This window comes from Pangasianodon hypophthalmus, chromosome 23, assembly GCF_027358585.1.
Source record: "Pangasianodon hypophthalmus isolate fPanHyp1 chromosome 23, fPanHyp1.pri, whole genome shotgun sequence".
Taxonomy (NCBI): Eukaryota; Metazoa; Chordata; class Actinopteri; order Siluriformes; family Pangasiidae; genus Pangasianodon; species Pangasianodon hypophthalmus.
The window spans coordinates 13,336,054-13,349,250 of NC_069732.1; the positions used below are offsets into that span (position 1 = coordinate 13,336,054).

Below are 13,197 nucleotides of genomic sequence, written 5' to 3' on the forward strand. Positions count from 1 at the left end.
CATTTACATTTATGGCATTTGGCAGATGCCCTTATCCAGAGCGACTTACAGAAGTGCTTTGAAGTCTCTATCAATAAATACATTCTGATACTGGTTCACTAGATCACGGACTAAGAGTACTATCAGTCTAAAAAACTCTGCTGGAGAGGTAATATAGTATGAAAAATACACAGATAAGGAGAAGAATTTAAAAAAAATGTTTTTGATAGATACCATAAAGCACTTCTGTAAGTTGGATAAGATTATCTGTCAAATGATGTAAATGTAAATAAGTACAGATGCCCTGTCATTGAACTATTTGTGCATGCCAGGCAATGTTCATAATTAAACCTTATGGTGTCTAAATGCTGTTTCATTGCATCATGAAGAAACATTTCCTTTTTGAAGAAACCACTGATGTCATGTGACATGACTGGTCTGAGTAACTGAACGCGGAGGATGGAGACTTTTTTCCTGAGCCTTTGCCAAAGCTTTCCGTGCACAGGCCTGCACTATGGCACAGCATGTATTAGCAAGAGAAAAGAGAAAAATAATGAAATACTGATGAAAAATGTAGGTAATTATACTAATAATGCACAAGTAATGTGAAAAATAACCAGTGACTACTCAAAAAAAAAAAAAAAAAAGCCCAGCAGGTTTCAAATCTGTGAAAGTTCACTATTATTCTAATTACCACTTTGTTTAGCCTCTGTCTTCAGATATGCATGGATAACTTCCAAGAGATGCTGTCTGTGCTTGATGAATGCTTTATGACTGACTCTCATCCCCACTGCGACTGCGCAGTGCCAAGAGCAAATCACTGCATTAGCCCATAGCAGATGTCAAGCAAGCAGAAACTTGAAGGTGACCATGAAGACTTTGGCTCTAGCTTCAAGCCTAGATTATAACCATCATGCTAAAATATGGCTTATAGGAAAACATAACACCTTGGCATGGCATCCTCCTACACTATGAGGATGCATCCGGAGATTCAGTCATCCTCTCATAATAGGATTCAGCCGTCAGCCCCAGTAAGATTGGATTAACCCACACACCACCATATTTGACCACCGCAGGTCTCCCGGAAATCCACAGTGACGCGTCATCAACTGGGCTTCTCTCTTTTTTAGAACTAACACTGTAATAGAGGTTAATCATACCTCCTGCAATATAGCAAACTGTCACATATTTTAGAAATACATCTATTCTAATAGCAATAATAAATAAATAAATAAATCAATAAATAAATCTGTAATAACTACGTGACTGGCAATTATAATTAAACTAATTAAAACTTGCCTAAAAACCTGCCTAAAAGGCCAAATTATTATGGGTATAAACTTCTAATGCCAGGGTGGCAGAATGTGATTATAACTAGATTCTTTATGCCTCCTCTATATTTCCATAAGGCTATATCTTACTTTTTTCATTATGACCAGCTGCTGCATTTAAAGCATCATACCTTCAATGTTTTTCATAAAAAAAACAAAACAAACAAAAAAAAAGAACTAGGTTTAATGTATTTCCATGGGGGCAGTCTGAACAAAATTCACTGTACAAACAGGTGACTATTTGCATTTTGAAATTGTTTGCATATTCCAAAAAAATAAAAAAAATAAAAAAATTCACAATAGACTTCAATAGCTTTATATTAGTCATCTGTTGACCAAGAGCATATAGAGCATATCACCATATATCATCACATATCCTCACTACGGTTTTCTATTGGGCATGGAGTGCACTATGTAGATTCTACAATACCAATAGGTTATACTCTGTGTGGTGTGCATATACAGTAAAAAGAAAGCATAAGTATTATTTTCAGTAAAAAAATAAATAACAGTATTTGTGGTACATGTGTGATATTGCCTCCTTGTGTGTGTGTTTGCATGTGATCTCTCTGTATTTCTGGAAACATGCAATATAAGCTGGTATGGTTGGTTATATTTGTGAAAGGTTTAAACTGATTAACATTAATTACTACAAACTATTTCTCTCAAACAGACTTTCCATCTGCAATGAAAAGGGGCTCAAATGGGCTAAAATCTTCTCAAGGAGATTTCAGCTTCTGGTATTTATCAGCGTACTTACAACAAAGGTACCAACATCTACAGTTTAGTGCTAGCATTCACTGAAAACTACTTTTCTGCTTTTTCAGCTAAAACTGGAATCAGGCCAAAAGTGAATAAAATGAAATTCGCTCAGTGGAAACGCCAATGCACTGAAGAGGAAAAGATGCAGCAGAAAAAGACACACATTTGTTATGGGTAGTGGTTACTTTCACTTCTGTGCTGACTTTTATCATCGGCAAACTTTGACCTGCGAATTTGCAAAGCCCCAAGAAAAATCCCAAAACAACAAAATACAAGAAAACAGCATTAATAGTGGTGTCTTGAGTCAGTAAAAAATTGAAGCAGTTGCTAATTAGCAGTCACACTGGACTTTGGCTTGGTTTAAACCGAACAATCTCAAAATGAAATCAAGGACATGCTACTTTTGTCAAATGTCACACATCGAAAAACAGCTAAAAATGATAGGAGTTTAACTGAGAGATAACGATTGACCAAACATTTTATTCATCTGAAACATTAATATGTTCATTAATATTCAAGTGCTTACTAAATCTTTTAAATAGTTAAGAATCTAATATAACTCATTATTTTGTCTATCCCTATGGATGATATGATTTTGATATTATTTGATATTTGAATTCTTTCTAGAATTCTGTAATACATGACAAGTCCATGTGGTTCAGTCTGCTCATATACAGAAAATATTGAGGAAAGGAAATGAATGAAAGCAGTTGACAACGTACCCACACACCTTGGCAGAGGTGCGCTCCACATGCGCCGGCCCCCTCCCAGGCAAATGATCTCTGGTGCCCCCTCCAAACGGTAGCCCATGTTGCAAGAGAAAGTAAGTGTATCCCCAATATCAAAGCTGTAACCATTACGGCGACCAAACCGTGGCACTCCTGGATCCTCACACGGCTCAAGATTGTACTCTGAGTAACATAGGCATTAGGTGATTAACATAAATAATATATAATATATAATCTAGTTACAGGTGTTTTTTTTTAAATTATGCATACCATGGGACTATGTACTGGCAGTAATCTATTGTAGGTACTACATAGCTTTTAAGCTTAATGCCTACATTACAGTGTTTCTCCTGTCAACTGGGAGAGTTATAAATGTACTTTTGCATAAATCGCCATTAGCAGTTAGCAAGTAAATGCAGGTGATTCCATAGAGGATCTGTAAGCCACGTTGAATACGAACATGGCGCTCAAAACTCTGGTTTGAAACATAAAAATAATGCCCTTTGACTATTAAGCATATAGCAGTCCATTAATTATAATGACAAACCCAAGTGAAGCGACCTGTACCCAGAAGCATATTAGGAGTTATGCACCAATAACAACTTCATAAAGTTTTATACAAGTCTGCAAGGACAGAGCAATGTTGTGTGAAAAGTGCAAAATAGTCAAGTCAACTCAGCCTTAGTCATAGTGTCAGACAATCATGTACAAGGCGGACCTGAGAATGTGATGTTGAAGCCCTCGTAGGAGATGGAGAAATCAGAGATGAAGCGCAGCTGGGCCTTGAAATTGCCATACAGGCCTGCATTGATGGGCGATGGCAGCTCAGAACCTGTGAGGCGAGCGAGAGGCTGCACGAAACTCCCATTCTCTGTGATGAGCAGATAGTCGTGGTGGTCCTCCAGATGGAAGGTGTTAAAATTGAACTGAACTCCTGTTGGGAAAAACCAAACCAACAAATATATCAGCTTTCCAATAGTTATCCAAGAAAGCAGAAATATCTGAGCAGATTTGTCAGATAAACCTGCTCAAACTGCTAAACTTGCACAAAAAGACTTCAGGTGCCAAAGAAACATCTTTATCTTTATGTTGAAGGTGAGACCCTTATAAGAGCCCCAAGGTTATTCTTTTTTGTAAGAGTGTATGATGGAAGGAGGAGCATTTCAATTCTGCTCGATTCTTCTGTGAAACATAATGACCTTCCATACTGAATACTTTATCAGCTCTGGGAAATTAAAATTCAGATAAACTTTCATTATTCAGAACTCAAAGCTTGTGCAATGATATTTTATAGAGCAGGGCATAGAGCAGAACCTAATTCTGCATTCCCTGCAGTTTGTCCTCAGGAAGGCTTTAGCAGCACCGCTTAACAGATCTCAGGAGCTTGTTCTCCATTCATTTGCCAATTCACACATGTATGTCCACAGCATTAGACTAATCAAAAAGCATGTTCACAATCCAGTACAGTGAGTTAATGTGGGCTACCTGGAGGCAAACACACCTTGAAATGTGCTACAGGGAGCTTGGGAAGGAGATGGTACTGTATCATCATTGTCTTTCAGGCTTCTATACACTGGACTTGTGGGAGGTGTTTGTGAATGCATTAGCAGTTTTATATTTGCAGGGAGTCAAAGATCCAGTATATAAATAATGGCATTTTAATTTTACTGATGAAAGGCTAAAACAGTTATATGAGCAGTGAAGGGTTTTATGAGGAAAAGAAGGTAACTGAGTTATTAAAATGGAAACATTTGTCTTTTAGCTACAAATGGACACGGTTATTAAATTCAAGTCTTCATGAATTTTATATTTACTTTGGATTTACTGAGTTTGAATTCATTTGATTTCATAGATTCCGATTAGAGATGCATCAGTACTGATACATGTATCAGGTATTGATCCGACACTGTGCTCATTTACTTACTTACTCGTAAAAATGCTCTGATATTAGCATCCGTGATCCTTGGAAATGAGTGCAAGGTGCTGTGAATTGCCCACACACAAAGGTATTCTTGAATGTGGAGTGGAGTAAATGTCACATGTGAGATCACGTCAGCTCTGCGAGTACTGAGCACTGAGACAAGGACATTTCCTTTCCTCTTGTTCTCCAGGATCTACACATTGCTCGAGAGTCAAGGTGCAATTCATGGCACATTGCTCTCATTTTTAATGACCATGCTTGCTGATGGTGCTCTGCATGCTCAGGTTGGCTGCCCTCCGGCTCTCTATTAAAGACACTGTTTAAATGCAATTACATCTTAAACATCTTGGAGTTCATTGCTAGCAGCACACAGCAGCAACCAACATAAACAGAGCTAAATAAAATGCTCCATGACTCCTCTGAGTACCAGAAAATACACATTCTAATACTCTGTCTGAAAGAAATGCTATTCATACATCCCTAATTCTGTTACTTAAGTGTTGTCATAAGAACAACCTACTACAATAAATAGTAGACTGATGGATATGTGTGTGTGTGTGTGTGTATGATTTACCTTTGCCATGGCTGACCTCCACAGTCCAGGTGCAGTTGAGAGAGCTCGGGTAAACCTCAGGGTAACCTGGAGACAAAATGGTCCCGCCTGGTCCCCTCACATCACCTCCGCATAGTGCTACATGGCAGAGCAGACACAAAATCAGCAATTCCCACTTGCTCTTCTGAGTCCAGCGCTGCACTACAATATGTAGCAATAGACACTTAAGACCTAATTGACCTGTCTGACAAACTATGCTCTTTGGATAATGGAGGTACAAGCAAAGAAAGTAAATGATGAATTAGCCAAGCAAAGACATTATTATGTAGCGCTCTCAACTCCACTGGAGAGACTGAACCCTCTCTTGAGCACTTCCACTTATCTATCCTAGGCAATATCATCAGAGTATCATTAATTAATGACAACTCTAACAGAGTCTTATTATGAAGGGAAATGTAGGCAACACTCTGAGTTCCTGTAGTTACTGAATAATATAGTTCAAGCTGAATATCTTTACGATAAGCTGAGATTAAATGAATTTTATACCAAAATCAGTGATTTTTTCAAATTTTTATTTTTAAAATTGTTTTCTAGAGAAGATCCTCAATAGGCTTAAACAGGTAAAAGAACATTTCTAAAGAAATCTCCTGAATGACTTCAACTGGTGAGCAAATCAGCTTCTATCAGCAGCAGTAGTAGCAGCAGCAGCAGCCATCATGGTAAACAGCCTCTTCACTGACTGCCTAATGGCCTCCCATTGAATTGCATGGTCTTAATTTGGTCCCCTCAGAATAGCGAACATAACGTAATTGGAAAAAGAAAGGACAGGCTACCAAAAGAGCTTTGACATGTGTAACCTATTTCATCAGGCTACAATTTACCTGAGGTGTCAATACGTGTGCAGGTCCACTGCAATGTGACAAATGCAGCCTGTTGCATGTTGTAGTCAACGCCTTTTTTTCTAAAATTGCTTTGTCACTGACCTCATTTGAAGTGATTAGGGAATTCACTTCTTTCTGCTTTTAGTACTAAATTGATAGACCACAGCTGAATACCTACCATCACAAGTGGGTAGAGGATGACTCCACCAGTGATTCTTCTCACAGACCAGGGGCTCCTCATGGCTGAGTCGGTAACCAGAGTCACAGCCAAAAGAAACCGTGGAGCCGATGGAGAAGTCCTGGCCGTAGCGCAAACCGTTGACAGGAATCCCAGGATCCAGGCAGGAATAGGCATCCACTGTCACACCTACACACAGAAACCAAGAGATAATCAGACTCCTTTCATTGTTGTGTGTCAAGTGTTGTAATTATGGATATTTTAGCATAAAACCAACATTAGCAGTAAACTCAGGAAGCAAGCCAACATATTATGGATAAAATTAAGTGAAGCATACTAGAAGCTGTTGGTTATTTCATAGCAAATAATTGGTGCGTCCACTGCACTCTGGGATAAGGGGCTAATCCAGCTTGACAGTCATAATTGTACACTAAAAATTCTACTTTCCCTCACAGTTACAAGTTAAAGAACACTGAAAGTGTTTAACAGTAACCCCATCCATGCAATGGCCAGAGTTGTACAACCAAACCATTTTAAATCCATGTTAAACTGGCAGTGTTCTTACTCTCATAGAGGATCTTGAAGCCGCTGTTTGAGCGGCTGTTGTCGGTGGTAAAGAGCATGTAGAGATGGTTGCTGCTGCTGAACAGAAACTGAGGCACCTGTGTGCCATTAAATGAACTGATCAGTGGAGATAGAAGATTAGGCCCATCGTGGATCTCCAGGAAATCACAGTTCAGCTCTGTCTGAAACCTGGGAAGTAAAATTTCAGCATATGGAATTGGTAAAGCATTGAGTTTTGTGTTGGACACAAGTTTCAAATTCTTTAATAATTGTGTACGAAGGTACTTTTCGAAAGTGATCTTGATAGAGCGCCCTGGTTCAGCCTCTATGACCCATTCACAGCTGAGAGAGTCTTTGTAATAGCCTGGCCAACCAGGAGACAAGATGACCCCACTCGGGGCAGAGAAGTGACCCCCACAAGGAGCTGTGGAAAGAGAAAAAGTGCAATAATAAACAGCAAGGTTAGATGGGAGTCTGAAAACTTCTTGTTTTGTAGAGGCTAAGAAATTTGATGCAATGATTAATCATCTGCTAAACATTTCTTAGAAATGTATTTGTTAATCAGTGAGTTTACTTGATTCAAATTGAAAGACAAAATTGGGTTGATGTGATTTATTTTATTCATGTCAGGGGTGGACAGTTAGCAGATGTCATGTCTGGGCTATTATTCATATAGCCGGGGTGTTTATTCATAGTTGCCAGCCAAACAAGTAAGTATAACAACCTAATCCTTTACTGACTTTCACAAAACCCACTGTGATGCTTTAACTACAGCACAAGGTACTCATTCTGAATCCCATCACCTGCTGCACTACACACATCGACCGAGTTTGGGTGATGGTAGAATGATTTTGACTGATTAATTTGTCTGCTTGGTTGGGAGATGATCTTCTTAGAATCAGGAAACACTGATAAAACAGAGGAAATTAAATTCCAGTGCAAAGCTGTTATATAACTCTCCACCTAGCACAGCATATCGAGAGGAAATAAAGGCGCTAGCCAGACTTAATATCTTACACGCAGTGCAAGTGCAACGAAATCAACAGAAGTTGCACATCATCTTTCAAAGTAATAAGTTATCTATCTGCCTATGGAATTCGAGGTTTCTCTGTAGCATTGCTGGGAATCACTCAATAACTGAACAAACGTGTTACCTCGGGATGCGTTTACAGCCTGCCATCGTAACGTGGCCAAGTATTTGGGACTTCGCAAACCAAATATCCAAAAATCGTGTTCCAACAAGGTAACATTAAAAAACAGCTGACAGAATCAGAGATTATATTGTAGATTATCTATTTTATTTAGCAAAATTAAACATATTTAAGCCACAGTCTATGCCTGTCCTTGTATTTCAGTGAGTACTCAGTGATGTGCAGTGCTCAAATTTTGGGACAAAAACCAAGAAATTATCCTATTTGTGCACTCTGTACAAAGTGGATAAATGCACTTAACTAGCTAACTAGCTCACAATATGTTATTACATTGGATTAGCGGCCACTTTTTAGCCTAGTCAATTAGATTTCTGGGCAACTAAAGCATGTGACTGGGCACTTAAGCTTAACCTGTGGGCTAGCTAATGAATTTATCATTTGTGTACCCTTGCAAGTGGAAATGATACACTGATACACTGTATGCACCTTTTCCAGTGTTGGGGATATACAGAAAAGGTATCAAAAGTTTCCTTATGTGACTCATATTGCTTTGTGATCAAGAGGAACTGTAAATGAAGATTAAAACATTGTATAAGCAGCAGTACCAAAACTTATTGTGACCATTTTCACCTTTGGAATTGAAGCCCAGAATGAGAGAATGACAGAAGTTTTAAGTGTGGTCTGATCTGGTTCTTACATTCTGGTCTGGTTTCTTACATGCCACAACCTCCCACTTCCTCTGCATAGGTAAAGGCGGATACTGTAGTAATTGCCCTTCACAGCTGCTGCCTCTCGACTGGAGCCAGTAAAATTACCTTCACACTTCGGGATGGGTCCGCTCCACATCACCTTGCCGGTGCTCAGCTCACAGGTCACAGTCTCTGCTCCCTGTGTCTTAATGAATCCATCCTCACAGATGATGGAGATTGAGCTGCCTAGCTGAAAGCTGTCACCAAATCTCCGGGCGTTTAGAGGAATTCCAGGATCTGGACACTCATTATGGCCAAATGCTGTTTGGAGAAGAAAATAAACATCAATGGCCGATAAGGTCTCAAAACACTTTTCACAACACTTCCACACCATAATAAGACTGGCATAACCACGTCATTAAAATGTTACAGCAGATATAATACACAGGCATGAGATGTTATGTTCAGTGGTAATTACTTCATAATCTTTGATGTGTTGCCATTTTTTTCTAATGTGATCTAGTTAGTGTATGCTTTATTTTATGTTTCATGATAGATGATTCTTTTTTCTTTGAATGGTAGCCTATAAATAATTGCTTTCTGCATAAATTTGCAGTGTTTTTTTTTTAAAACCAGTGTGATAGTGAAGCCTGAATACAAGTTTATCCCGAAGTGTTATTGATTGTCCCTAGTACTATGGTAACCTACAGTAAGTCTTGAAAATGTTAAGCCTTATAAGAGTCTTGTAAATGTTCTCACTGCTTGAATACTCATTATGCCTCTTCTGCATGTGGAGTCATTAAGAAATAAGGAGGTAGAAAGATAAAAAAGTATGAATGTCTCCACACAAGTGGCTCTTTTTTTTAGTTAATTCTTCAGCACAAAGTAACAAGAGTGAAGCTGTACTGAACATTAAAGATACTTTTCCACTAAGGGCAATGCTTATTAATCTACTCGGAGCTATTGACCACATGTGATTCTTTTTATCATTTCCATTTTAGAACTTGAAGCAGAAACTGGACCCTGAGGCAGATGGTTTGGAAGTCGAGCACTCAAACGGCATGTCTGACTGACTGATGGATGTCTAGTGACAGGAAAAAGCCTGAAAGAAGGACACCATGTTTGTCAGAATGAATACAGATTCAACAGTGCTCCATCACATTTCTGACAGCCCTTTACTGACAACACAGAGCAAAGTGTCAGTCTATTATGGAGGCCATGTCCTACACCACATCCTAATGAGAGCAGCCTAATATGCTTTGTGAAAAAAAGCACAGCTTTGTCCTCATTTATGGAAGAAGGATATGGAGAAATGTTTAGTTTTCACTCAATTGAATGCAAATAAGGTGATGCTCTGTAGACACTTCTACATTTCACAGAATATATGTTAGGGATGCACCAAAATTTCATCAGAAAATGGCTGAATATAACACTTTCAGTTTTTGTCTGAAAGAATAAAAAACACTGAAAAAGTTACCGGAAAAGTTGCCCTGTTTCGCCCAAAGAACATCATGGCTAATATACAGATCATGTATATACGTATAGTTTTCTATTTTTCTTAATTAATTTTATTAAGTTACTGTCAGCTATGTTTAGTGGAGTCCTACAGAAAGGATGGATTGTCAATAATAATAATAATTAAAAAAAAGTTTATTTTTGTCAAGCGCTTTTGTTTGAGAGCTGCATGCCGTAGATCTCAGTGCGAATAGCAGCTCGCAGCGCCACGGCGCCTCATTCCGTGTTGTCTAGTGTCTGTTGACGTTGCCATGTGCACTTTGTTTCGGTTCACCTCTTTTCTCCACCCATGTCTTGTCATTTGTTGTCTCCCTAGTGTGTCATAGTTACCTTCACCTATTTCCAGTTTGCCCCTGACTAGTTTGTGTATTTAAGCCTGTGTATTTCTTGGTCTGGGGTTACGTATATGCGCTGTGTTGTCACCAGTCTCTTCCCAAGCCTTAGCATTGTTATTGTCAACCTGGTTTACGGATCTTGTTTTGGTTTCCACATTTTTGTCTTAGCCCTTTCTAGTGCATGCTGTTTGTTCATCGCTTGACTATTGCCTGTTTCCTGACTATGTTCTTGTCTTACGTTTTGGATTTATCTGCAAGTTGAAATAATAAAGCTGCTGTTTACCTGCACTCATGTCTGTATCTACTGCCTGAAATTTTTCACTATGATGTAGTTTTCAACCAAGTATTAACAACTAAGCATTAATCAGTTGGTTTTACACTTAGATATCATGTGCGACTGCTTACTTATAAAAGTATTAAAAAAACCTGCATCCTGTCATGTTGCACATTAGAAACCCATAGTCTGTTATAAAACACAATGAATGAGATACACACTGCTGTAGGTGATGTTAAAGCCTCGGCCGGACATGGAGTGGTCGGCCTGGAACTCCAGACGGAGGATGTTGCTGTTGCTGGTGAGGTGGGAAGGAACCTCGGCTCCAGTGAAGCGGCCCAGGACAGCAGAATCCAGCAGCTCACCGTCCTTCACTGTCAGGATGTCGTAAGGAGCCTCCAGATCAAAGTCGTTGAAGGCCAAGTGGATGCGGCTGCCTGGCTCTGACAGAATCAGCCACACACAGTTGAGGTTGTTCCCATAGCCTTCTGGGTAATCAGGAGAAAGGACTGTGCCCATAGGAGCAGTAAAGTTGGAGAGACAGGGAACTGGAAGAACAGAACAGAACAGAATAGAGAAGAATAGAACAGAATCAAACAGAATAGAATAGAATAGAATAGAATAGAATAGAATAGAATAGAATCCAAGCAGACTAGAATAGAATAGACCAGAATCAAGCAGAGTACACAAGACCTGTAACAGAGTAGAACAGACTATACCTGACTGGACTTGACAAGATTAGACTAGAGTAGAGTAGAATAGAATAGAAAGGAATCAAACAGACTAAACCTTACTAGACTAGAACAGAATAGACCAGAGTCAAGTAGAGTACACTGGACTAAACTAGAATTGAATAAAAAGTTTATAATAAACAAGAATAGAATAGAATCAGATTACAGAATAAAATAGAACCGATTAGACCTGACTAGTTTAGACTAGACTGAGCTAGACTAGAACAGAATAGACCAGAATCAGGTAGAGTACACTAGAATAGAATAGAATAGAATAGAATAGAATAGATTTTTTAGACTAGATTAGAATAGAACATTATACAATAGAATTGAATGCATTTGAGTAGAAGAGAATAGAATCAAACAGACAAGACTAGAACAGAACAGACAGCATAGAAGAGAATAGAACAAAATAGAATACAATAGAATAGTTAATAGAATAAACACAAAAAACACACAGTCTCTTCACAAGAAACAACCCCCTGAAATATGTACTAGAACATTAGTAGTATGTTCAAGTTGCTTTCATTTATTACAATTGAAAAAGTGCAACAATAAGAAAAATCTTCATGAAAAATCTTTTTTTCTTTTTTATGTGTGTGTGTGTGTGTGTGTCATAACCACTGCAGCCTTACGCCTACTGTACATAATCTTGCTTAAAACAGATCTAACAAACAAAGTAAAAGTAAGTGAGGACAAACAGCATGCCTGTAAAAATGAATTTAATTACTTAGAAAATACCAAATCATTTCTTTTAAAAAATCCAAGCATAAGCTCACACACTGCAGGCAATTAGGTTCCAGACTCTATGTGAAATATTAATGTTGCATATGCCATGGATGGGCTGTGGCCTATAAATAGGCCAGATCTGTTCACTACTCCAATTAGACACGGAAGGAATTTAGCCTGTGGACTTTAGAACAACTAAAAACTACCAAAGAAAAGAAGTCTCAGTGTAGACAGTTGTTGCTAAAATTAGAATTTTAAGTATTAAAGAAGCCAATCAGCTCTTTTTTACATCAGGAATCCCTTGTGAAGTCTATAAAAGAAATTTGTCAGGTACTACAGGGGCATCACTGTAATGGGGTGATATAGCGGGTCTTATTATCCACAGCCGTTACTCACAGATGCAGATTGGGACGTTGGCAGACCACTGGTTGTTGTTCTGGCAGGAAATGGTCTTCTCTCCAATCAGCTCAAAGCCGAACTGACACTCGAAGCGCAGTACATCTCCATTAGAGAAACCATCTCCTTCCCTCATCCCATAGAGAGGAGTGCCAGGGTCGCCACAGCTCTCCTTGTCAATTTCTATAAAGAATGAATAAATTATCCACTTCAATTCAATTCAACTGTATATGTATAGCACTTTTAACTATAGATATTGTCACAAGGCAGCCACTTAAATGCACTCGAACCGAAGGAAAGCAATCAGATACACAGCACTGTATATCACTTACGATGTACATTGTCAAAGCATGACATGCATATATAAAAAAATGCTTTATAGTTTATAACTTTATGTCCTAAAGCTATGGAGTTCCCTAGTGGAATTCACAAGAAGATGCACCCCCAAATACACTTTATTTAGTTTGCCTTTATTATATT

The 13,197-nt window shown here is 38.6% G+C and overlaps 1 protein-coding gene across 3 annotated transcripts in view; it reads right to left on the reverse strand.

Moving 5' to 3' along the window:
- csmd3b (CUB and Sushi multiple domains 3b) overlaps positions 1 to 13,197 on the reverse strand; it is a 407,371-nt gene that overhangs the window by 137,626 nt on the left and 256,548 nt on the right. For all 3 annotated transcript variants that reach the window (XM_053228561.1, XM_053228560.1, XM_026929912.3), the window contains exons 13-21: positions 12,718 to 12,900; positions 11,083 to 11,409; positions 8,864 to 9,058; positions 7,183 to 7,321; positions 6,899 to 7,086; positions 6,334 to 6,522; positions 5,296 to 5,412; positions 3,519 to 3,734; positions 2,795 to 2,983 (exon numbers count right to left, since the gene is read on the reverse strand). In XM_053228561.1, the coding sequence (XP_053084536.1) occupies positions 2,795 to 2,983; positions 3,519 to 3,734; positions 5,296 to 5,412; positions 6,334 to 6,522; positions 6,899 to 7,086; positions 7,183 to 7,321; positions 8,864 to 9,058; positions 11,083 to 11,409; positions 12,718 to 12,900 (1,743 nt within the window). The remainder of the gene's footprint in view (positions 1 to 2,794; positions 2,984 to 3,518; positions 3,735 to 5,295; positions 5,413 to 6,333; positions 6,523 to 6,898; positions 7,087 to 7,182; positions 7,322 to 8,863; positions 9,059 to 11,082; positions 11,410 to 12,717; positions 12,901 to 13,197) is intronic.